Consider the following 21,630-nt stretch of genomic DNA (forward strand, 5'->3'; position numbering starts at 1 on the left):
CAGTATACTTGTCCGATTCTCTCTCCTTGACTACCACAGTTGTGGTCAGCACCCCTGAGACGTCCATAGCGTTCACACCACAACTTCTTATACGACTGAGATCGCTGTCGTAAGCACGGAGTCTCGAACTGTCACACTCCAACCTCCTGCCAGCCGTGGTCAGTCAACGCTACCTACATCTCTCATCGTGGGCTGCGGCGAGGATCTCTTCCGCTTGCTTGGAGATCGCCACGTGGACTGAGGCCGAGCCGGTGCCGACTTCTACTGAGACGGTCTACACTGTCACCATGCTGTCAGGAGGCTACGAATGCGAAAAGTGCGCTTTGCTATCGCCCGTTAGAGGGGCTCTGATTAGAGACAATCAGAGGAACACAGTATCGAATGGCAATACCCGAGGCCTTGATTGACAAGTAATATTTATTTTTTGTTCGGAGTAGAAAATTATATCATAAAGTTGAGTCATCATATTCTCCTTTCAGATTCAATATTATGTGGTATGCCTTGGTGGAAGGTATGACGTGCAAGGAATGGTGTCGATCTAGGCGAACAATATTACCATACTGTACTATGGTATACAATGCTTGAGATTCGAGGTTTACCTATTGTAAACATGACAAGAGGCTGTTACTACGAAATGACCTAATGTCGAGGGCCAAAGGCAAATTTTCATAATAATCGGGTTTCCGATGTGGCCACCATACTTAGAAGGTGAAGTCAATACCGTTCTATTTGTTGAGGTATTGATGGCTACTGCATCATCCTGAACGCCGATGCGCATAACTAAGGCAAGTATTGGGTGCAACCTTAAAGTATCCACGAGGAGCTTGCGAGGTCCAATATCCTTTCTTCAAGCTACCTATCCGCAATTAATTCAAACCCCAATTGTTGATATTTATTACACGCAATGGAACCCCAGGCCGGATGCGAGAATGAGGCCGAATACACTGCCGCCCTCAGCAATCAGCGGGTAAGCTCAATAGAGCGACAGAAGTATTTGCGAGCCGTCGTGGACATGGGAAGGTGAGGCTAAAGACTCCAAACGCTGGAATCTATCGACTAAGATCATGCTAGTAATGGCATCCGATTTTCGATATCCGACCTCGCTCCACCAACAGCGAGGGTGCTGCCAACGGTCTATTCGAGCAGAGAAGACATTGGGCTGTACGATGCTCAATTTGACCCGGACACAGGTGAAAGGATTCCAATCCCAGAATTCGTCATTTGCGCTGTTGTCGTCACGATTCTCCGCTTCCAGGTGGTGTGTGCCGATCACGGTGTCCCCAATACTCGAATCCGGATTCTCGCTACGGAAGCCACCCGGACAGCTGTCAACTCCGAGGAGTTCCGGAAATCGATTTACAATGCCACGGGACTGAGCACCGAGATGCTTCCGAAAGAAGAGGAGGGCCTCGTGGGCGCTTGGGGCATTGCGAGCGGGTTCTCGGAAGTCGAGGGCATCCTACTCGACCTTGGCGGAGGTAGTATCCAGATCTCCTGGATGATATTCCGAGGGGGCGAAATCGAGATGAGCCCGAGAGGACCGTTAAGTTTTCCATATGGCGCAGCGGCCTTGACCCGGACGCTGAAGGTTCTCGAGGACGGGAAGACCAAAGCCGAAGCCGCGAGAGCGGTGGCGGAGTTTCGACGGGAGGTGAAAGCCAGCTTTTTGCAAGCATATGGAGAGCTCCAGATCCCGTTCTCGATGTACGACAACGCGCGGATGGAGGGCGGGTTCCCATTGTATCTCTCCGGAGGCGGGTTCAGAGGATGGGGCTACTTAATTCTCTCCCGGAATCAGCAGGGTGGGCACCATTACCCAATCTCAATCATCAACGGATACACGGCCGGGAAGGACGAGTTCAGGGATACGGAGGCCTTGAAGCATACTGCGAAATCAGCGCAGAAGATCTTCCGAGTCTCTGATCGTCGGAGAGCGCAGGTACCAGCCGTGGCCTTCCTCATCGATGTCCTAGCCGAATCAATTCCGAATGGAATAAGAAACGTCCACTTCTGCCAGGGCGGGGTTCGCGAAGGCGTTTTGTTCCAAACTCTAAACAATGAGGTCCGAAAACAGGATCCACTTGAGGTCGCCACAACGGTCTTCGCTCGACCTTCCACAGAAGCGCTGTTTTACCTCCTGAAAACATTCATCCCCGCCTCCACCCAAGATTCCCAGCTCATTTTTCCAACGTCAATCAATGACCACCAAATTCGAGCGTTTATCAATGCGTTGTATGTTCACGCTCCAATGGGAAAAGAGTCCGCCTCAACCTCAGCATTGTACAGCACCAGCACTGGTATTTTGTCTGCAGCACACGGTATCTCGCACAAAGACCGCGCACTCCTAGCGCTCATGCTGGAGGAGAGGTATGAAGGCGATCTCCCTCCGCGTGAGGTCGAGTTTAAAGAGAGCCTCCGCCGACTCCTGACGCGCGAGGAGATTTGGTGGACACGGTATCTGGGAGCCGTTGGAGAGCTCATAGCGGCAATATACCCTGCAGGAGTAATTGATATGGCGAAACCACGGATAATCGCCTCCTCGAGGTGGTCGAATTCGATGGGGAAAAATAGAAATGAACTGGGGATCAATCTCACGATTACCGTGCCAAAGGATCAAGATCGCCGTATGAGGCTGAAGGATACAGTGCAGCAGTACACGAATGATATCATGAGAGTAGGGCGGAAAAAACATTGGATTGGAGAGGAACCTAAATGGGGGATCAAGGTGGACGTGGGAGTCATCGACTGATCACGAAATTGTCGATCGAGACGGATCATGATGAAATAGCTTACTATATTGATATCGGACATCGCCATCAGTGTTCGTGTAGGTGACCGTGAGTAGACGCGCAGATCGATCTGCTCGAGTGCTAATAAAGCGACAAGGTGTTGGTAGGAAAATGTCGAAATTGTATACCACCGGAAAGGCCAGATACTCTCCTGGACTATTTCTCCTGTTTGTCAAAAGCCTTCTATGCCATTTAGTTCATTCGACCCTGACTTTGTTCAACGACGGCTTCGGATTCAACATTCCAGCAAGACCCAAGCAAAGAAGCCAGAGTGGAATTGTACCAGAAAAGTAAACTAAAAATGTCCATTTCAATGCCCTAAAGTATCTAGTGACACTAAAGAGGCTGGAAACAAACGAGAGCGGTAAAAGGACGACAGCGAAAAAGGATAGTTTGGCAACGTAGTGACTCTGATCGAGCTTCTCGTAGTACTCGTCGATCGAAATACTGGCAGTTGCGACTTGTACTATATGTTGGATTCTGTTCCAGAGTCCTCCCATGTTACTCCTAAGATTGTCATAATCATCGCTGAGATTCATTATCGGATTGTTGACGTGTTGGACATGGGATTTGGAGCATCGCTCCCAGGCGGTGTTGGTTTTCAACCGTCTGCAATCTCATTGTATTGTATAGGGGCACCCAACGCCTCATGGGTGGATATTTGGCAATGAATGGTGGACTCCATAGTATGCCTCCGCAACTTCGGATGCACTATCTTCTAATTGATATGTAGAGACCCCTAACATTGCGCACGGATGATGCTAACAGTCCCAGAAGCCGGGCCTGAGGAAGGGGCTTTGGCAGATTCGGTTTCGAGTTTCGACAGACCTCTTTGTCCAGAAGACCACTTTGCTCCATGAGTGAGGAACCATAGGGCGACGCAGGAGTAACCGAGTGACAAGATCGACGTAGATAAGGAAAAAACGCGGGTTATGATCGAAACGATAAAGGGAAGACTAGACTGGGTATTGACGGTAACTTCAAGGGTTGAAAGAAGCGGGCTGAGCAAATATTCGGCCTAAAGTCCTCGATTGACTTGGAACGAGAGAGTGGTACAATGTTAGTCGTCGTCGACCTGGGAGGATGTAGTGGATTTATCCCTATCTGATTGAAACTTAGCATAATGAACGAATTCTGCATCGAGTAGATTGCTTGTTTAATAGTAAATGAAGACCGCTCCTTTAAACTTCTTTCAAAGCTCGAGGACGGTTGTCGGACAAGTACTCGATATGGAAAAGTACTCGATATGGAAACTGGAGGGAAATGTACTAAAGATCATCATCACGTGATGGTGTACAGCATCGCAACATTTTGTCGACAAAAGTTCGAGACAGCCATGCCATCATCAATCAAGACATCAAACCAACCTGAACCTTAGCAAGTTAACACAATTCCGAAATCCCAAACCATACGACCGACTCCGTGTCTTCATCCTTAATCCAACCGATCATTTCCCTAATTCCCACCACCTTCCCCTAAACCGCCGCCATGGTCAAGGTCGAAGAAGTCATCGACGAGGAATTCCTCCGCGCCCAAGAAGGCGACGAAGGCTGGGAAGACGAGATTAGCGATGACGGTATGCTCCTCCCCGTCACCCACCCCCCATAATCCCACACACCCATCGCTCCCTTCCATCGCCCATCTAATCCTCTCCCCCCCCGCAGAATCCGACGCCTCCTCCATCGACGTCCCCGAAGACGAAACCCTCTACGACCGTTTCGTCGCCCTGCGCGACATCATTCCGCCCGTCTATCGCAACCGCGTCGCCTCCGTGGCATCGGGAACCTCGTCGTTCTTCCGGTCGGGGACATCGTTCACGGCCAAGTCGCTGTACGTCTTGGCGACCACGACGCTGTTCTTGGGCGTGCCGTGGATGATTGCGTTCAGCGAGGAGCAGCAGTTGGCGGAGATGGAGAAGGAGGAGAGGATGAGGGCATTGGGGGCTGAGGTGAGTTTTACGGTATCTGAGATGGGTGTGGGGAATACTGACCAGTGTATAGGTCTTGACGCAGGGTGCGCCGGAGGAGGTGAAGCCGGCCTTGTAAATTTATCGCAGATCATGTTCGATTGGGGACTGGGAACTGCGTTCTTATTCAGGGGATCCGGATACCAGGTTTTCTTCTTGTCGGAGGATGTATCACCCATGGCATGTATATGGCGTTGGCAAAATGTAACACTACTACTCTTCTCATCCACAACATCCGTGCCCACATTTGAGGTTGCCGGCCACGCAAGCAAAACACCATCTTATATTTCTATTGTAAAACAGCCAAAAACGGAAAGCGGAGAACATTTCGCCTTTCTTCTTCTATATTTACACACACCTGCCCGCACACAATGTGCACAATGTCGCGGAGAACCCGAGCAAAATCCAAGCAAAAATGATATCCATCAGAACTTCCCCTGATGCCCGGATGACCGTAGTTCATTAGGACCATTGCGGACCGAAAATGCCATGACGCGCGAGACGAAGGGAATATGAAGGGTACGAAGGGACCGGATGGAAGGACTTTTGACTCGTGGAGTTAGGAAGGGCTCCATTAGGCATAGTGGAGGCGGTTGGTGGTAATACAAGGTAGAAAGGAAGAAAAAGCGTTAGGATGCCCTAGTTACGGGTCCTCGCGCTCTAAAAAGGAATCGACGGCCCCTCAGTCATCGACTGTTGCTGTTCCATTAATTCCGGGTCCGCGGACTCGATCGACACGGCCAACCCAACCTTCACTTGTTGCTGTTGACGGTTAGCTTGATCATCTGTCCAGTTTCGAAGGGAACCATACCTTCCACTGGTCCAGCTCTCCGGAAAACGTCACGCGCACCGGCGGAGCGATGGACTTTTCCAACAAGCACCCCATCTTGCCCTGGCTATCGATCTGCGCCCGATAGCTGCTCGCGCGGAAATCGTACTTGACGCCGAACGTCGCCACGCCCTCCTTGCCCGGCGCGCCCATCATCGCCGCCTGCGGATTCCCCATGCCCGCGAAACTCAGGTTCAGATCCGCGCCCGCCTCCACCTTCTCGCTCAGCCGCTTCCAAAAGCTCGCCTGCACGGCGCCTTGTCCCAGGACGCGCGCGGAGGCGATCCACTCCCTCGTCTTGTAGCGCCCGACGTAGCTCATCATGACGTCCGGCGGGTGCTGCATGTCGAGGCGCTGCCACATGCCCTCCATGCCGAGGGCGAGTTTGGGGGTGACGCTCTGCAGGTAGGAGCCGATGACCATGCCGGTCAGGCCACCGTTGAAGATGGAGGGGTTCATGGACTTGACGACGGCGGTGAAGTCGGCGCCGTTGTAGTCGGCTTCGGCTTGGAGCATGGGTTGCTGCATGGAGTCTTGGGGAAGGTTGACGGAGAATTTGGTGACGAGGGCGTTGGTGATGCGGCGGTTGAAGCGGCCGTTGACGGCGAGGTCCGAGTCGATGGTGGCTTGGAGGAAGTGCTGCGGGCATCGTATAAGCGACTGTTCGGATTCATCGTGGAGATTGACTCTATCATTGCACCGTCTCCGATGCGGTCGTGGCAATGCTCGGGAGTCCTAAGGAGAGGTTTTCACATACCTTCGATGAGCCGTACATCGCGTTATAACTATACGGCGGCATCCCCTGGGCGCCCATCGCAAAGGCATGCGATAACTGGAACATCGGCGACACGCCGATCACCTTGTTAAACTCCGCCCGGACGCCGGTGAAGGCCAAGTTGTTGAGGAAGACATCCTGATCGACCTCCTTGGAGATCTTCTCGACGGTCCCCGGATTCGACAGCCCCAAGCTCTCCCGCTTCTCGTGGAAGGTCCGGTACGTATTGCGCACGCGGTCGAATAGCGGGTTCGATATGACCGGCGATAAGAAGCCGGATGTTGTGCTGGTCGTTGACGATGTGGCCTCCATGACGGCGGACGGTTAACTGCTTCCCTGTCCCGGGTGGGACGAGATGGACTCCTTAAATCGGGTAAACGGGGGAAGTGATGGCAAAATCTAAGGAAGATGGAAAGGAATGGACGATATAAGGAGAGCAAGAAAGACCTGGGGTTGGGAGCGCAGTGTCTGGTGCCAATGCAAAGGATAATAGTCGTCGATGGGCAACTTGATGGATCAGAAAAATACCTGAAGCTTCGAATGTCGGAGTGGCTTGGACTTCGGCGGGCGAAAGGAACCATTTGTGCAGAGCGTGGATCATTGAGAATTTCAGGCGCAAGGTGAGTCGCAATCATTACTGAAGAGCAACACTGGGGGACTCTGCAGTTACGATATTGATTATTTCCTGGGGATATGTTGGGTTCATCTTTGTTGTTACCCCGATAATCTTTTCACTCTTGTGTTGTCTTAGTCCTTCTTACGACACTCAGTCATTTTCTCTTTATGCTCCCATATTGAAATTCCGAGGACCTGAAGTAATTACCAAGCACTGAAACATACTCCTCTCTAGCAGTAAGTATGCCATGAATCTGCCTTGTATATAAGATACTGATCTCTACAGTGGACGACATTGACCTTTACGGTATGGATTTTGGAATGTACAGGTGGCATATCACTAACACCGTCTCTAGAGGTCCTCGGCCTAGCTCGGGGTGCCTCCAAGGCTGAAGTCAAGAAGGCCTACCACAAGGTATCTCCAGAAGCTGTCACTAGGTCGTATTTATCTAACAGCAGCAGGCCGCACTATCCAGCCACCCCGACAAAGTCGCCGAAGATGACCGCCTGGAAGCCGAAGTCCGCTTCAAAGCCGTCAGCCAAGCCTACGAAATCCTCTATGACGACGACAAGCGCCACGTCTACGACACCCACGGTATGTCCGCCTTCGACGGCTCCCGTCCCGGCCCCGGCGGCGACATGGGCATGGAAGACCTCTTCGAGCAGATGTTCGGGATGAACTTCGGCGGCGCCGGCATGGGCGGGATGCCGGGCGGCCGTCCGCAGTTCGCGAGGGAGCAGCCGCGGAAAGGGCCGGATGAGGAGCAGGAATATCAGGTCACGCTCGAGGAGCTGTATAAGGGGAAGTCGAGCCGGTTCGCGGTCACGAAGAATGTCATCTGCGGGCACTGCAAAGGGTCCGGGGGGAAGGAGAAGGCGAAACCGCACGACTGCGCGTCATGCGGCGGACAAGGTTGGTTATGATCTCCGCAGCGCAGGAATCTCATATTGACATCGACAGGAATGACCGAGACGTTCCAACCCGTCGGACCCGGCCTGGTCACCCGCGCCATGAAAACGTGCGGCACCTGCAACGGCGACGGCAAGGTGTTCAAGGAGAAGGAGAAGTGCCGCAAATGCAAGGGCAAAAAGGTGGTGGAGGCGCGAAAGACCCTCGAACTCTACATCCCGCCGGGATCGCGCCAAGGCGAGAGCATCCCGCTCAAGGGCGAGGCGGACCAGGTGCCGGGCCAGGAACCGGGCGACATCATCTTCCACCTCGTCGAGGTCCCGCACGACACCTTCCGCCGCGCCGGCGCCGATCTGGCCGCCGATATTCACATCTCGCTCTCCGAGGCGTTGACGGGATTCGGGCGCGTGGTGCTGACGCACCTCGATGGGCGGGGGATCCAGATCCAGGTGGATCAGCCGGCAGGCCGGGTGCTGAAACCGGATCAGGTACTCAAGGTGAAAGGAGAGGGGATGCCGATTAAGAGGAGTGAGGGCAGGGGAGACCTCTTCCTCGTGTTGAAGATTGACTTCCCCGAGGACGGGTGGTTGAAAGATGCGGCGGCTATCAGAGCCGTGCGTGATGTGCTGCCCAAACCGAAACCAGCCATGGCGTCAGACAACGTGGATGAGGTCCAATGGGAGGATGGGGACATGGACGACTACGGCGCGGGATCTGGCGACCAAGAATGGGAGGACGACGACGAAGAGGGAGGACCCCAATGCGCAACGCAATGAGCGTGACGCCGCCACCATCTTCATTCTTTCTCCCCCTGCATTATTTTTCACATCCCACGTCATAGACCGGCTCCTCGGCGTTTGGAACTCCCCACGCCTTCGCGATATCCCGACGATTCGCATGATATAGGATATCCAACCCCTACTCCGGGTGTATAGATAGTATTGATAGCGTCCGTAGCACGCTATGCGACGATCATGATCATGACCACTTTGACCGCTCGTTCATCGCGTCAGCCTCCTGCCCCATCCGCGCCATCCACCGGTCTACCAGCTCCTTGTTCTCGTCGCGCAGTTTCTGGGACTTCGCCTCCGCGACGTTGAGCTGGAGGTTGAGCGAGAGCATCTCGTCTTGCACGTCCTAGACACTATATCAGCATCTCTCCCACTATTTCCCTAAAATAAGATAAAGAAGAGGGATATACCTCCACCAGCTTTGCCTTCGCCTTCAACTCCATATTCCGATCCTCCAGCTTCCGCTCCACCACCGCCTTCTCCCGCCCCAGCCCCTCGATCTTCCTCCGATCCCGCATCCCGGCTGCTTTCAACGCCGCCAGCTCCTTCGTCAGAGGCTCTAGCTTCGCCTGCAATTCCGCCCGGCTCTTCTGTGTGGTCGCGAGGTCCGCTCGGAGCTGCGTAAGGGCGGCCTCGACGTTGTCAGCGGTGTCTTTGCCGCGGGGTTCTTTACCTGTAGGTTTCGGGGGGCGGGGAGAGGGCGAAGATGATATGGGTTCTGCTGGGGCGGTGTCTCGTCTCGATGCGTCGGACTGCAACGCCGCTGCGCGATCGGCGAGCTGGGTGTCTAGCATGGAGTTGAGTCAACGACGAGTTACCATGGTGGGGTAGAGACGCATACAGTTCTCGATGATAGCAAGTTGGGATTTCTCAGTCGTGTCTCGGGCGGCGAGAGCGTCCATGTATTCTACCAGCCATGACGCCATTTCGCACAGTGGCCTAGGTCGCGCTCCGGTTACCGGTGATGAATCGAATGAGGCATGGGGAGACAGCAGAGCCTCAACTCTACGGTCGGGAAATGGGTTGTTTAGAAGGGGATAATGGGGATTGGAGATGGCTTCTATCCATGGACAAGCTGTGTACCTAAGGTTGGTAGGATATCAATACAAGAAACATGGTTGGGAGTGTGTTGTCAGGATGCCCTCCACTGAACTTCAACTGGTGATGTGCCCCACTTCGACAGGCTTCCAGTTTCCACAAATAGCTCCAACAGTAAACATGAATATATTAGGACTATGCCCCCCGAGTGTATATACCACCGCGACCATGGCTATACAATGAAACTACATGTCGGTATAGTAATGGTACATTGCAGGGACTTAAATTCAGCGTTGAAGCAAATTAGATTGCCCTCTGATGCTAAAAATGCTACGTCGCTCAGGTATTTGCTAATATGTATAAGATACTCCTATTCTCAAAGAGATCCGATATTGATCTGATACTCCGTAGTCGAACACGCTACTCGGCTTGGGCGATCCGGTTGCCAAAATCTGCCTTTACTCAAGTCCTATCCTACGCCCGGAAAATCACCGTCTTCCGTCCATAGACCGCATCACGGCACGCTCCCTGGCATCCGATCCTCCATAGCCTGACCGACCTCGCCTATCGCCCAAACGAGCCAGATAACCTCGAATCCGCGTCTTTATACTTATCCCCCTTCCCAATCTTCTTGAGCGACGTCGCCCCTTCACCAACCTTCTCCGCGCCCACCACGATCTTGTTCAGAATCTGCTGGACAGCCTCCCGGCCACTCGCGCTCATGCCCTTGCTCTGCTGACGGAGATCCGTCACGGCGTTGTCGATGTTTTGAACGGCGCGCGATATTTGCTGCACAGTGTTTTGATTGATTTCGCGGCGGTAGATTTCTTCGTTGTGGAGGCGGACATCGCGGGTGTCGGGGGAGTTGGGAGCGGCGTAGGCCGAGAGGGCGAGGAGGGGGAAGATGAAAAGGCTGGAGGTGAAATGCATGGTGGGTGATGGAAGACTTGGAGAGGTAGAAAGACTTCTTTCGGGAAAGTTTATCGAATGGAGATGTTTTTGTTGCTTTGGCACTGGACAGACTGTTGAGGTTGAAACGAGTGATGCTGGGAAAAACAAACAACTGGACGAAGAACAACGCTTTTATATCTCGATTCTCGACGTGTTGGCCATGAAGCAATGAAACATACTAGCAATGATCGCAAATTTAACAGGATGTGGCCGAAGTCACCGAAGCCTGTATCTCTCGTATTCTGATATTGGCCATTGCCGCTCAGGGGAACGCCAGTCTGCGATTCCGGCATTCCGCCACTCCGGGGGCCAAAGGAGGCACCAATTGCATAACAGCCACCTGCCACCAGGATCGACAGGTGCACAGAGCCTCATGCCTGTCGCCATTGGGATTGTAAGGTTACGCGAGCAGCGAGTTTGGCGAGCATAGAAGTGATATGGTCACGAATAGTGGACGAGCAGATGGCGTGTAATCGATTGGTATTTACGTATGCGTGCCTCATTTCCCAAGACTAATCCTTAAAGAAGAAGAACAATAGGAAAGTGAAGAGTTTGACTTGTGTCTTCTCATAGGGGTGGTCACGCGACCTTTCTCGGAATGTAGATTGGTGGCTTGTGGGGAAGGTTTTGTCCCGTGGCGCTAGTGTGTTAGATACACCTTACAAATTAGATTCGGTGTATTATTAGCCCACCATGCCCTATGGCGGATTGGCGGTGGCTTGGGAGTGGAATGCGCCTCGTCGGGTCTGTGCTCTGGGGTTTCTTGCGCTAGTGCGCTACAGCACTGGTGCGCTAGAGCGCTGGCTGCTGAGTGCTGAGTGCGCTCAGCGCTAACTGCTCAGCGCTCATGCGCTGGCAACGGTGCTGCGCAAATCCCGTGGGCCATGGCAATTGGCATCTCTGGATTCTTGCCTCGGGAAGATCTCGGTCTAATACCCACGGACGGACCGCAGCAGTTTGAATCACTCACTTAACCGGAGTCATCTCCAAAGACATGTCCACTGTGACGAGTACTTACCTATATCCGACGACAACGGTGAGTCAAAAGCACTTCTGCTATCCTATGAATTATACCATCAAGGCATCAAACACCAATTCCTTAAGTATTTCGTGACTCATGTAGCGTGATCATCTTCGTTGAACCTCGCTTGCAGATCCACTGCCTCAAGTTCCTGGATTGACCAGTCACCAAGACACTCAGCGCTATGGACGTATTTACATCCGCCACATCCATCGCTATATCAAGCAGTTGTTCTTCATTTCTGTCATTGTTCTATCGGTCTCGCTGAAGTCATTGCAGTACTCTTTCCTGGCGGAATCTACAAGTATTTCCAGTCCATATCGGTCTTGGTATTCGGTTTCGAGACTTCAATTGCTGTTTGGCACCATCTATTTTCAGGGCAATCCCTAGACTTGGCTCCCTCGTGTTATATTTTATTATCAGAGTTTTCCTATTATTTCAGTCGATTCTATATCAGCCAAAAGGATTTGCATAGTCTCCCACCATGGCGAATCCCGGCAACCCGGTTGACGCGATTTCTGCGACGGTCGAGAAGAATAGTTCTCGGGTTATCCCAATCACGGAGGGAGGCGAAGATGTTTCAGTGAGATTTATGGGTGTAATACTTCGTTTAGCATGAGCTGAATCTGTCTCAAGGCTAGTGATATATCTCAATCAGCACCACCAACAATGTGCCAAGCGCTGCGATTCTCAACTTCCGAGTTGCGGTGGCTACCAACTGAAGCAAGCGTCTCGCAAGCAGAAATACAGTCAATGCCGAGCCAGTTTTCATACTCGAGCTATAACGTTCTGATCGACTCTAACCATGCATCATCGACCGAACGAATTGCACTTCTGGCTGAGGCGATCTTGTCTAATGAAGCGGCTGATGATGTGCTACTTTTGCAAGAAGTATCCGACGACTTCCTCTCAAAACTCCTAGCACTCGATGCAATTCGCGAGCGTTATCCATATGTTTCACATGGACCTCCTGACCAAGATGATATCCCTTCCTTTACCAGCATGCATAGCGCTGTCGCCCTCAGCCGTTGGAATTTCAACTGGTATTCGCTTCCATTCAAGCGACAACACAAAGGAGCTGTCATCATCTCTATTCCAGAGATCTATAGGGAGGATGAAGACGAAGCATATCCCCTGGTTATTGCTGGTATCCACTTGGTCTGCGGACTGACTGATGAATCTGTCGCTGCGAAGAAGTCACAGCTGGCCACTCTGATATCTCATCTTCAAAAGCACCATCCATCGAATCCGTGGATAGTTTCTGGCGGCTTTAATCTCACGACCTCTGCATTTACCATTGATCAAGCACTGAAAACCAAGTCCATCTCCTTGCAGGCTGTCTCAACCCTCGCTTCACTCGACCACATGCTCTTCGACGCCTCTCTTCAGGATGCGTATTTTCTCGCTCCAATCAATTCCACCAGCGTGAGTAAAGTCCGCCTCACCCATGCGGCGATGGAGGAGCTGTACGAAGGCGAACAAGGCGCAACTTTCGACCCTCTTCATAACCGTATCGCAGCCGACATAGTTGGTACGGGCATGAACCGTCGTCCCCAACGGTATGATCGGATATTGTTCAAAGACGCCGACGTTTTGCGTCTCGGCTCGTTCAGTATGTTTGGATTGCCGGAAACCTTACGGGAAGGAACGGTAGGCAACGATACCCCCAAAGGGAAGGAGCAGTCACCGCAAATCGGCTATGGGAGCGGTCACTGGGGTGTCAGAACAACATTCAATGTTGCATGCAAATCTGATTCTACAGACAGCGCATCGCTATCGCTAAAGCACCCATCTTTCGTTATGCCTCCGGTACCGGCCACCATTGTTACCCACCCTCTGGATGACTTCAACGCAGTTGTCGAGTGTCTGAGGCAGAATCCTTTGCATCTCACTACAGAAGACCAGGCCAAACGCACCGAAATCTATGTTCTGCTGAAAATGATCCTGAACCAGACTCTATCAGGAACCCCCAATGCTCAACAAGGCGCATCATTTGTCAAGTTTAAGATAGAGCTAGTCGGATCTGGGGCGCTAGGTACTGCAGACGCCTTGTCCGATATCGATATCATCTGCCTCGGTGCTGTCAGCCCACCCATTTTCTTCTCCCTCGCTATTAGTCGATTAAAGAAAGCGAAAGACAATCCCTACAATGTCACGATCCTCAGAAAGGTCGATGCTTCAAGCGGTACAATGCTTGAACTTCTCGTTCGGGGAATTCGGGTCGATTTGCATTACTGCACCGCAACCAAATTCCTAGAAAGGTACGTATCTCCTGAACAAGCTGGTCCAGAGTTTTGGTTACTAATACTTGCTTCAGGTGGCCTGAATCGATTTATCTGGCTCACAACAATCTAGCTTATCGCTTGTCGGGCCAGTCCATCGACAAGCTTCAACCGTTGCGAGACATCCTCTACCTCAAGCGGACGATCCCGGATATGGCCAAGTTCCGCCTAGCAGTGCTCTTCCTCAAGGCATGGGCGAGGGGTCGAGGCATCTACAGCACCAGATTCGGATACTTGGGAGGTGTCCACATCACACTCATGCTGTCCTCCATCTACAAATCTCTGCTCCACCAAAGGGGTCATGACCTGTCGATTCCGGGATTGATTGGGACGTTCTTCACCTACTACAGCCAATTCGATTGGAATAAATACATGGTGTGTGATCCGCATATGCCATACGATGGCCGGTACTTCAGATCAGCTCAGGAACCTATGGTCATCCTGACGATGCACGCGCCAAAGAAGAATGTCGCAAAGTCAGCAACAGTGCCGACCGTGAGGGCGATCGTCTTTGAACTCTCACGCGCCGCCCACGCAGTAAGAGCGTACACCGACCCCTTGAAGTGGTTCAACTATTGCACTACTAGTTCTGAGCTCCGAGGGCCCGACTCGTTGGTTCTGCCACGTCGAGGCAAAGTCCTCTCTTGGCCCGACTTTCTCGACGACCCCGACCATGTCGATCCAAGTCGCGCTACGGGAGCTTCCGAGTTTCTTCGCAATTCTAGGACTCTTCTGCAGATAAATGTCCACTATTGGGGTGGGTCAGTGGTGAAAGGGGGCCAATTTCTCGGCTGGCTGGAGTCAAAGTTGTTGACGATATCTGTCGGTATGCTGGAATCGGTCTGGAAGGCGTCTCGGGGTTTAGAGTTGACATTTTACAGAGCTAAGCAAGGCCATCGCACCGTACTTTTGTCGAATTTGGCCTGGTCGGTTCGCACAACCTCCCCTTCTAGACTCAACTTCCTACTTTGGCTGTTATTTATTATCCATACGGCGATGCGCTCGGACAGATGGCCTGTTCCCATCTACTACGACTGTATCAGTTGCGGTTACGGAGATTTTGAGCCAATTTTGCGAAAAGTTCTGCGACCAGATCCGTCAGAATGAGAAGTATTACGATCCCGCTTCATGCGGGATCGATGCCGCACTAGTGTCTGGAAAGGAAGTCCAAGATCTCGTGCTCGATACAAGGAACTGGGGCATGCACGCCGCAGAGGATCTTCCCCCTGATGACGAGTTCGGGGAAGAGGATGATTTGGTGGTCGATGGCGACCCTTCGGCAAACGAGCCGAACAATCAATCTGGGCACTTAGCCGGCGGCCCGAGACAAGACTCAGTCGTTACCGAACGTGCTGGCCCGGTTCCTCAAACATCCCACGCTCCGTTGCGAACGTCAGCCGACGTCCTCAACCGCATTCTCTGGGACGAGATCATGGACACTGACGACTATGTCATCGGCTATGAAGATCGATTCCTCGGGGTCCAAGAGATACCCGCACGGCGGTGGAAGAAGAACACGACGGATGAAGAGTTCATTCCGATGCATCGTGTCGTCTATTTCCGCAGGAAGAGTGACGACGTCAAGGTCTGGGATAAGCCAAGTAGGACGGATTTGGTGTTTGGTACGGGCTTGACTTCTGACTCTCAGAGGGAGTCGCTTCCTCGTCTAGCTCTGCGAGTTGACGAGGATGCTTGCTTTTTGCCACAGGGGATTACTTAGAGCGAGTGAATTTTAGTGGCTGCTGTTCTCTTGAGACTAGGAGAGTCTTTATATTCTAAACATTCGCTCGTATTGTGTGCTGTCTTTGATCATATTGTCCGTATCATGCCTATTGTGCCATACAATGAGAATGCCTTCCATGGTGGTCGTGCAGGTGGAAATAGTAAACACTACAATTTTGTCCATTTTGAACCATCCTGAACATCTCAAAATTCAAGTGAAGTGAATGCGGCGTTTGATGTCCCGTCACGGTCGGCTCCGAATTCCTATTCGCGTTGGCAATTTCCCGCGATATCGGCCCACCTTGCCGACTCCACGTTTATGGGGAAGCCGTTCACGGTTCCGCATCATTTCGTAATTCGCCTCCCGAGCCGAGGGCCTGATGGATCAACATTAAATAAAACCAATATCATGAACCGCCATATTTGAATTGTCCGCTTGGATTTCCAAGACCGCCCAGCAAACAATGTCGTTCTCTATTCCTTCTATAGCCCTGCGCCGGGCATTCCCTCGGGTTGCTCACACACACGCCACGCGATGCAGGCGGCTGGCCACTACAGCGGATCCAAAGCTGCCGTTGGCTGGTATGCGGGTGTTAGATATGACCAGAGTTCTGGCAGGTGTATGTAGTCTTCCATATTGACGACCTCCTCCCCTACGCACCGACTAATTCCTCCTTAGCCATACTGCACACAGATTCTAGGAGATCTTGGGTATGACCCAGTATGAGTCAAGCGTACGAGGTGGTCAGAGGCGATAGTGCTAATTCGTAATGACTTGAAGGGCCGAAGTCATCAAAATTGAGCACCCTATCCGTGGGGATGACACAAGAGCTTGGGGTCCGCCGTACGCGAAATATAAGGATCTCACGAACCAACATGCGCCAGGGGAGAGCGCCTATTTTCTTTCCGTATGCTCCCCTCCGGGATTCAATGCTCTCAACTTACCCTATGAAAGGTCAACCGAAACAAGAAGTCTCTGGGACTCTCATTCGCCAGCCCGAAAGGCGTCGAGATCCTCCATCAACTGGCGGCGAAATGCGATATCCTGGTCGAGAACTACCTCCCCGGGGGGCTGAAGAAATACGGCATGGACTACGAGACGCTCTCGAAGATCAATCCGAAACTTATCTACGCGAGCATTACCGGCTACGGGCAAACGGGGCCGTATAGCAACCGAGCGGGCTATGATGTGATGGTCGAAGCGTAGGTGCTCTCTACCTTTTCCATCGACTCGCTCTAACATTCTGCAGCGAATTCGGACTTATGCATATTACCGGCGCACGAGACGGCCCACCGGTCAAAGTGGGCGTCGCAGTCACGGACTTGACTACGGGGTTGTACGCATCAAACTCGATAATGGCAGCGTTGCTCAGCAGAGCAAATACCGGGAAGGGACAGCATATTGACCTGGCATTGAGCGATTGCCAAGTTGCCACCCTCGCCAACATTGCAAGCTCAACCCTTATTAGTGGAGAGAAGGACTCCGGGCGGTGGGGCACAGCGCATCGTATGTCTCCTTTTATCCATGCCGCTGTCCCCTTGTCCCTCGCTGACCTATATTAGCGTCGATCGTGCCATACAAAGGCTTCGCCACCGCGGACGGCGACATTCTCATTGGCGGCGGCAATGACCGCCTATACGGCATCCTCTGCCAGAAGCTCGACCGACCAGAATGGGCGACCGATCCCCGCTTTGTGACCAACGGCCACCGCGTCCAAAACCGCAAAACTCTCGAATCCATGATCGAGATCGAAATGCGGCGCAAGACGACCGCCGAGTGGCTGCAGGTCTTTGAAGGGAGCGGTATGCCGTATGCTGCCATCAATGACGTGCAGGCGACGCTGAACCATGAGCATGTGCGCGCGCGGAACATGGTGGTGAAGGTGCAGCACGAGGCGTGTGGGGAGATGGAGTTGGTGAATACGCCGGTAAAGTTCTCGGATAGTCAGCCGGGGGTTCGGACGCCACCGCCGACGTTGGGGGAGCATACGGATGAGTTGTTGAAGGAGTTCACCAATTTGTCGGAGGAGGATGTGAGGGCGTTGAAGGAGGAGGGGATTATTGCATAGGCATCCTGGACTTATACCCTACCACATGGAATTTTTACCACAACTCCGGGGGCTTGCATTACGCAATATACCATTAGTCCGAACTACCATGGTCTACTGGGACCGACGCGATCATGAACATATTTGTGTCTATAGTCTTCCCTAACAGTATGCAAGGAGATTGGAAACCGTTACAAGAAACATTTGCTTGAAGCGGTAGCGTCGTTTTCAGCTTCCCTTTCCATCAAGATAACTGTTATGGATCTCACATTTTGGTTGAACTGATAGTGGTGGTAACGAGTAAACCTTTCCTAGGTACGAGTAAAGAAGTTTCCAAGAGGCTTGATAGGTATGTGGATATATTTAAGCAGGATAGGTCATGTAACCAAAGGAAATCAACAGGGATCCCTCACAGCACCCTATCACTCTTTCTGACGTGTTTTACTGCATCGCACAAGTGCTTTGGGCCTTTCCCGGTCGCGTACTATGACAGCGTGCAGCTTCCGTTCCGTTCTTGCGTCGGCGGCGGGACGTCCAACGCCGGATTTTTGTCGAAGAAGTTGACTGGCTTCAGGCAAACCCTCAGCGTATCGCAAGGCATGACTGGGAAATCTTCAACTCGGGGTATCTGTTATCACACGTTAATGACACTCTCTTTCGGTTGCGTAGCTACGGGGATTATATGTTGCTTACGTGGTTGATTGCGAATTGGATCCAGATCACAATGTCTTCATTGACGACTTTGTCTTTTCGATTTGCCCATGTCCTAAGTCCATCCCCTCCTCTTGACTGGTTAGTGTACCGTCCAGCAGCATAGAGCTCGTTCTTCTTGTATTTGGTCACATAGATGTTGTGGTCGGCAAACGGGGTGCGTTTGTAGTTGTATGAGCCGGGGTCGGCAATGATCTTTTGGAAATCCGGCACCACGACCTTGTAGCCAACAGGTTCCTTGTTGACCGGGTTGAGCACCTGGGAGTTCTGAATTTTGAATACTCGGCCCTTGGAGCTGTCCAAGTCGAACCCCCCGGACTTGTAAATGGCAGTTTCCTCGGTGTAGTACCCGGTTCCGTGCAGGTTGAAGTCGGATCGTGGTATCCCAAGGGCCTCCTCATATACTACACGGTTCTGAATACCGTCGATCATAGGGTCCAATCGAAGGGAGAAAAAGTGCTGATGGTGAGAGGCCAATACTCCGGGATGCATAAAAGTGCCCCAGGGGACTGATATATCTTTGTCAATCGGCTGCGTTGAAAGAATTCCCGTCGCCCGGACCTCGTAGCTAATCTCTCCTGCTTGGTTGAAGACGAAAGCGAACACGTAGTCATAATTGTTAAGGGTTATGATTGATTGAAGAACCAGTTCGCGATTTCGGGTAATTCCAGCGTTTCCCGTCCGAGGATTCGTATGTTTCCAACCGATACCATTGTCCTGTATGAAGAGCGTGAATATTCGAAACAGTGGTACCAATCTGCCAGAGGACTGACCTGTTCATGGATGCAGATGCAGTTCTCTTTCAGCATGACATCCCCATCCCCAGTGGAAAGATATGCCGAAAGGTAGTAGATAGCGCCCAGACAATCGCACCCGAGCTTCAAATTGTTGGCCGAATATCCTGCCCCGTGATCTCCAAGGTCAAAGGCACATTTCCTATGAAATGGATTTCGCGGGTCGGCGTAAGAGACGTTTAGCTCAGACAAGGAAATGCGATAAAACAGCGGTCGGCCATCATACCGGACCTATTCTTATATCAGCCGAATGCGGAAGCAGGTTAGGCCACTCTTTGCCAGAGACTGCGGCGAATAACATACATCGTACAACATCATTCCCTCTCTTCCGTTGAAGTTGATTCTGAAGTACCACTTCTGCCACTTTAGTGTTTGGGAGCCCGACTCTTCACCGATCTCAAAGCTAGCTCCATCGGGTTGAATGACGATGAGTGGTTTCAGGTCCTTTCGGAGAGTTTGGTACTGGGGCATGTACTCATTCGGTGGAGGCGGCTTGTATTGTTCTCCGGGTTTCAGAGTACGATCGGCTCCGGTGGGAAGTCGATCAATTCTTATGATTCGTTGGCCGACAGCTTCCACAACAGGAGATATAGGCAGAGGGAACGCATAGTAGTTGGAATCGAGTTCGGACGGATTCCCTGGGTCTCTAAGATAGAGATAGCACTGAAACATCCTTCTGTAATTATTAGTCGCATCCGTACCTAAAATTCCAGACTGTCAATTAAATTCTAGGACTCCTTACGACATCCATTGATAGAGAACCAATACGTACCATATATCCATACAGCACAGACTACCAGTGACATGTCGTCGATCCCAAGATTCCGGATCTCTTCATTGACGTTCGAATCTTCAAGCACCAACTTCTTGACGGCCTCGATTTCCAGCTCATCGGGCCGTCCATGGACATTCGGTCCCAGCTGGCGATTGTAAACCACCGTATCTTTCGTGACATTGAGTAGCGCTTCATAGGGTTGTTCCTAGTTTCTGTCGGCGACTACCTAATTGAAGGCAGGAGGGGCGACATACGTTCCCTTTGACATAGTAGGATACAATACTCTCCCGATCGATGACAGGTGGAGTTGGCCTCCTTGAATGCTCCGCATCGAGGAACTCCAGTACGAGTTTCTTGTTGGGTTCGTTTAAGGTGATAGACTTGAAGTCCAATCCGAACTCAGGAGGGTGTAAGGCTCGAACCAATACGCTGGACCGTCTGATTTCGTTGGCAGAGAGCTGAGAGAGGGGATGGACACGAGGTGGGGAGGGATTCGACATTTTAGACCATGGTAGACTAATATAAGAATATAGGGAGGAGTAGGTGATGGTAAATGCTTCACAACACGTAGTGTAAGACTTGTACAAGAGAAGACCCGATATATGTAGAATGGCAAGACAACGATTTAAATACCCGGAGGAAGGAGCATCCGCGATGATAGGATCAGAGCACATACCACCATTCAATGGATATTTATTCATTCCACGTAGTATCTTCTAGAAATACCGTTTTAGCACCTATCAACCGTAGTTGTGGTTGCCTTGAGACAACAGTGAAGAAATGATGAGAGTTCAAGGCTGATTCTTTGACATGCTGGAATCATAGATCCTTTAACTTAAGCGCAAAGGGTGGCTAGTATTACGATTCCGCGAATGAGTGCGATGATAATCCCAGGGTTGCTCGGATCGACACCGGGGACCTCCGCTTAGTGTTGCACTCGTACTCCCTGATATTGAGCTATCGGGCGCGGATGATGTCCTACTGTGTTGTCTCGGGGTCTCGGAGTGCCAAGGAAACCGAATGATTTGATAGAGCCAATTCAGACACCCTAGCTGTTGACTTCGTTGCTCCTTCGATTCAAGATAGCGGGAATCTAGAACCGACCTTGATATAGAAATAATGTAGTACGCTATCGACCGCATTGAGATCATTTTAGTAGAAAATCCCATTTGGCAGATGTGAAGGAAAATCTCGGTAGCATCGATTCCGTACGAGCAAGGAAAAGTGATAAACAAGCTGATATTGGCCAACATGCCTGTAGGCAGTACTGCTAGGTCTGGAAGATACTCCGAGACACAGAGGTTGTAGAGCCTAAACAGGTTTGTTGGGTACTCACAAGGTCTAGGAAAGATAATCATCCGTTGATGGGCTCTTGAAGCTTCATTCATAACTTCTCCATACTCGACTTGGTTATAGTTAACAGCATTACCAGATCTTCTACAGGAGTAGTAGAAGCAGAGTGAAGAGCCGTTGGAGCTCCAGGAGACAATGCGAGGACTGTGGGCGGAGTCTCAAACCATCTCGATGGGGAAGGCAAAACCATTTGCCAGTCGGATAATTCAAGATCGGATAGTATTCAACAGCAAGTTTCATGCTGATCTTGAATACGCAGC

General features: G+C 51.6%; 9 protein-coding genes across 9 annotated transcripts; 5 read left to right on the forward strand and 4 right to left on the reverse strand.

Moving 5' to 3' along the window:
• Window positions 1-904: 904 nt before the first annotated feature.
• On the forward strand, window positions 905-2,749 carry P152DRAFT_481736 (Ppx-GppA-domain-containing protein; the record flags this gene model as incomplete). Its single annotated transcript, XM_033681840.1, has 2 exons — window positions 905-990; window positions 1,072-2,749. The coding sequence occupies 2 exons, from the start codon at window positions 905-907 to the stop codon at window positions 2,747-2,749; spliced, it is 1,764 nt and encodes a 587-aa protein (XP_033534474.1).
• Window positions 2,750-4,277: 1,528 nt separating this feature from the next.
• On the forward strand, window positions 4,278-4,834 carry P152DRAFT_473381 (mitochondrial import translocase, subunit Tom22; the record flags this gene model as incomplete). Its single annotated transcript, XM_033681229.1, has 3 exons — window positions 4,278-4,365; window positions 4,454-4,737; window positions 4,790-4,834. The coding sequence occupies 3 exons, from the start codon at window positions 4,278-4,280 to the stop codon at window positions 4,832-4,834; spliced, it is 417 nt and encodes a 138-aa protein (XP_033534475.1).
• Window positions 4,835-5,415: 581 nt separating this feature from the next.
• On the reverse strand, window positions 5,416-6,671 carry P152DRAFT_396412 (eukaryotic porin family protein; the record flags this gene model as incomplete). Its single annotated transcript, XM_033676354.1, has 3 exons — window positions 5,416-5,517; window positions 5,567-6,223; window positions 6,342-6,671. 3 exons carry the CDS (start codon window positions 6,669-6,671, stop codon window positions 5,416-5,418), a joined length of 1,089 nt encoding a protein of 362 aa, XP_033534476.1.
• Window positions 6,672-7,783: 1,112 nt separating this feature from the next.
• Window positions 7,784-9,136, forward strand: P152DRAFT_458034 (uncharacterized protein). The gene is made up of 3 exons (XM_033679366.1): window positions 7,784-7,887; window positions 7,936-9,020; window positions 9,085-9,136. Exon 2 carries the CDS (start codon window positions 7,938-7,940, stop codon window positions 8,658-8,660), a length of 723 nt encoding a protein of 240 aa, XP_033534477.1. The 5' UTR covers window positions 7,784-7,887; window positions 7,936-7,937; the 3' UTR covers window positions 8,661-9,020; window positions 9,085-9,136.
• P152DRAFT_466219 (putative autophagy protein Apg16) lies at window positions 8,863-9,601 on the reverse strand (the record flags this gene model as incomplete). Its single annotated transcript, XM_033680680.1, has 3 exons — window positions 8,863-9,021; window positions 9,086-9,462; window positions 9,517-9,601. 3 exons carry the CDS (start codon window positions 9,599-9,601, stop codon window positions 8,863-8,865), a joined length of 621 nt encoding a protein of 206 aa, XP_033534478.1.
• A 676-nt stretch (window positions 9,602-10,277) lies between these two features.
• On the reverse strand, window positions 10,278-10,643 carry P152DRAFT_448959 (uncharacterized protein; the record flags this gene model as incomplete). The annotated part of the gene is made up of 1 exon (XM_033678083.1): window positions 10,278-10,643. One exon carries the CDS (start codon window positions 10,641-10,643, stop codon window positions 10,278-10,280), a length of 366 nt encoding a protein of 121 aa, XP_033534479.1.
• A 1,801-nt stretch (window positions 10,644-12,444) lies between these two features.
• P152DRAFT_368296 (uncharacterized protein) lies at window positions 12,445-15,615 on the forward strand (the record flags this gene model as incomplete). Its single annotated transcript, XM_033675459.1, has 4 exons — window positions 12,445-13,946; window positions 14,003-14,578; window positions 14,654-14,793; window positions 14,849-15,615. Coding segments are annotated over 4 exons (2,985 nt in total), but the record flags the coding sequence as incomplete, so codon positions are not given.
• A 440-nt stretch (window positions 15,616-16,055) lies between these two features.
• On the forward strand, window positions 16,056-18,139 carry P152DRAFT_458038 (CoA-transferase family III). The gene is made up of 6 exons (XM_033679367.1): window positions 16,056-16,309; window positions 16,369-16,400; window positions 16,471-16,597; window positions 16,645-16,892; window positions 16,940-17,196; window positions 17,253-18,139. Exons 1-6 carry the CDS (start codon window positions 16,154-16,156, stop codon window positions 17,756-17,758), a joined length of 1,326 nt encoding a protein of 441 aa, XP_033534481.1. The 5' UTR covers window positions 16,056-16,153; the 3' UTR covers window positions 17,759-18,139.
• Window positions 18,140-18,221: 82 nt separating this feature from the next.
• On the reverse strand, window positions 18,222-20,517 carry P152DRAFT_435079 (uncharacterized protein; the record flags this gene model as incomplete). Its single annotated transcript, XM_033677514.1, has 6 exons — window positions 18,222-18,365; window positions 18,431-19,165; window positions 19,222-19,473; window positions 19,546-19,943; window positions 20,015-20,222; window positions 20,272-20,517. The coding sequence occupies 6 exons, from the start codon at window positions 20,515-20,517 to the stop codon at window positions 18,222-18,224; spliced, it is 1,983 nt and encodes a 660-aa protein (XP_033534482.1).
• Window positions 20,518-21,630: the final 1,113 nt, after the last annotated feature.

This window comes from Eremomyces bilateralis (genome assembly GCF_010015585.1).
Source record: "Eremomyces bilateralis CBS 781.70 unplaced genomic scaffold P152scaffold_8, whole genome shotgun sequence".
In the NCBI taxonomy this organism is placed as follows: Eukaryota; Fungi; Ascomycota; class Dothideomycetes; order Eremomycetales; family Eremomycetaceae; genus Eremomyces; species Eremomyces bilateralis.

Bases quoted from the DNA above. Each gene is read 5' to 3' on its own strand.
- P152DRAFT_458034 (XM_033679366.1), top strand. From the start codon at position 7,938: ATGACCGAGACGTTCCAACCCGTCGGACCCGGCCTGGTCACCCGCGCC.
- P152DRAFT_458038 (XM_033679367.1), top strand. From the start codon at position 16,154: ATGTCGTTCTCTATTCCTTCTATAGCCCTGCGCCGGGCATTCCCTCGG. The intron at 16,401-16,470 runs GTATGACCCAGT...AATGACTTGAAG, and splicing joins CAGATTCTAGGAGATCTTGG to GGCCGAAGTCATCAAAATTG. The intron at 16,893-16,939 runs GTAGGTGCTCTC...AACATTCTGCAG, and splicing joins TATGATGTGATGGTCGAAGC to CGAATTCGGACTTATGCATA.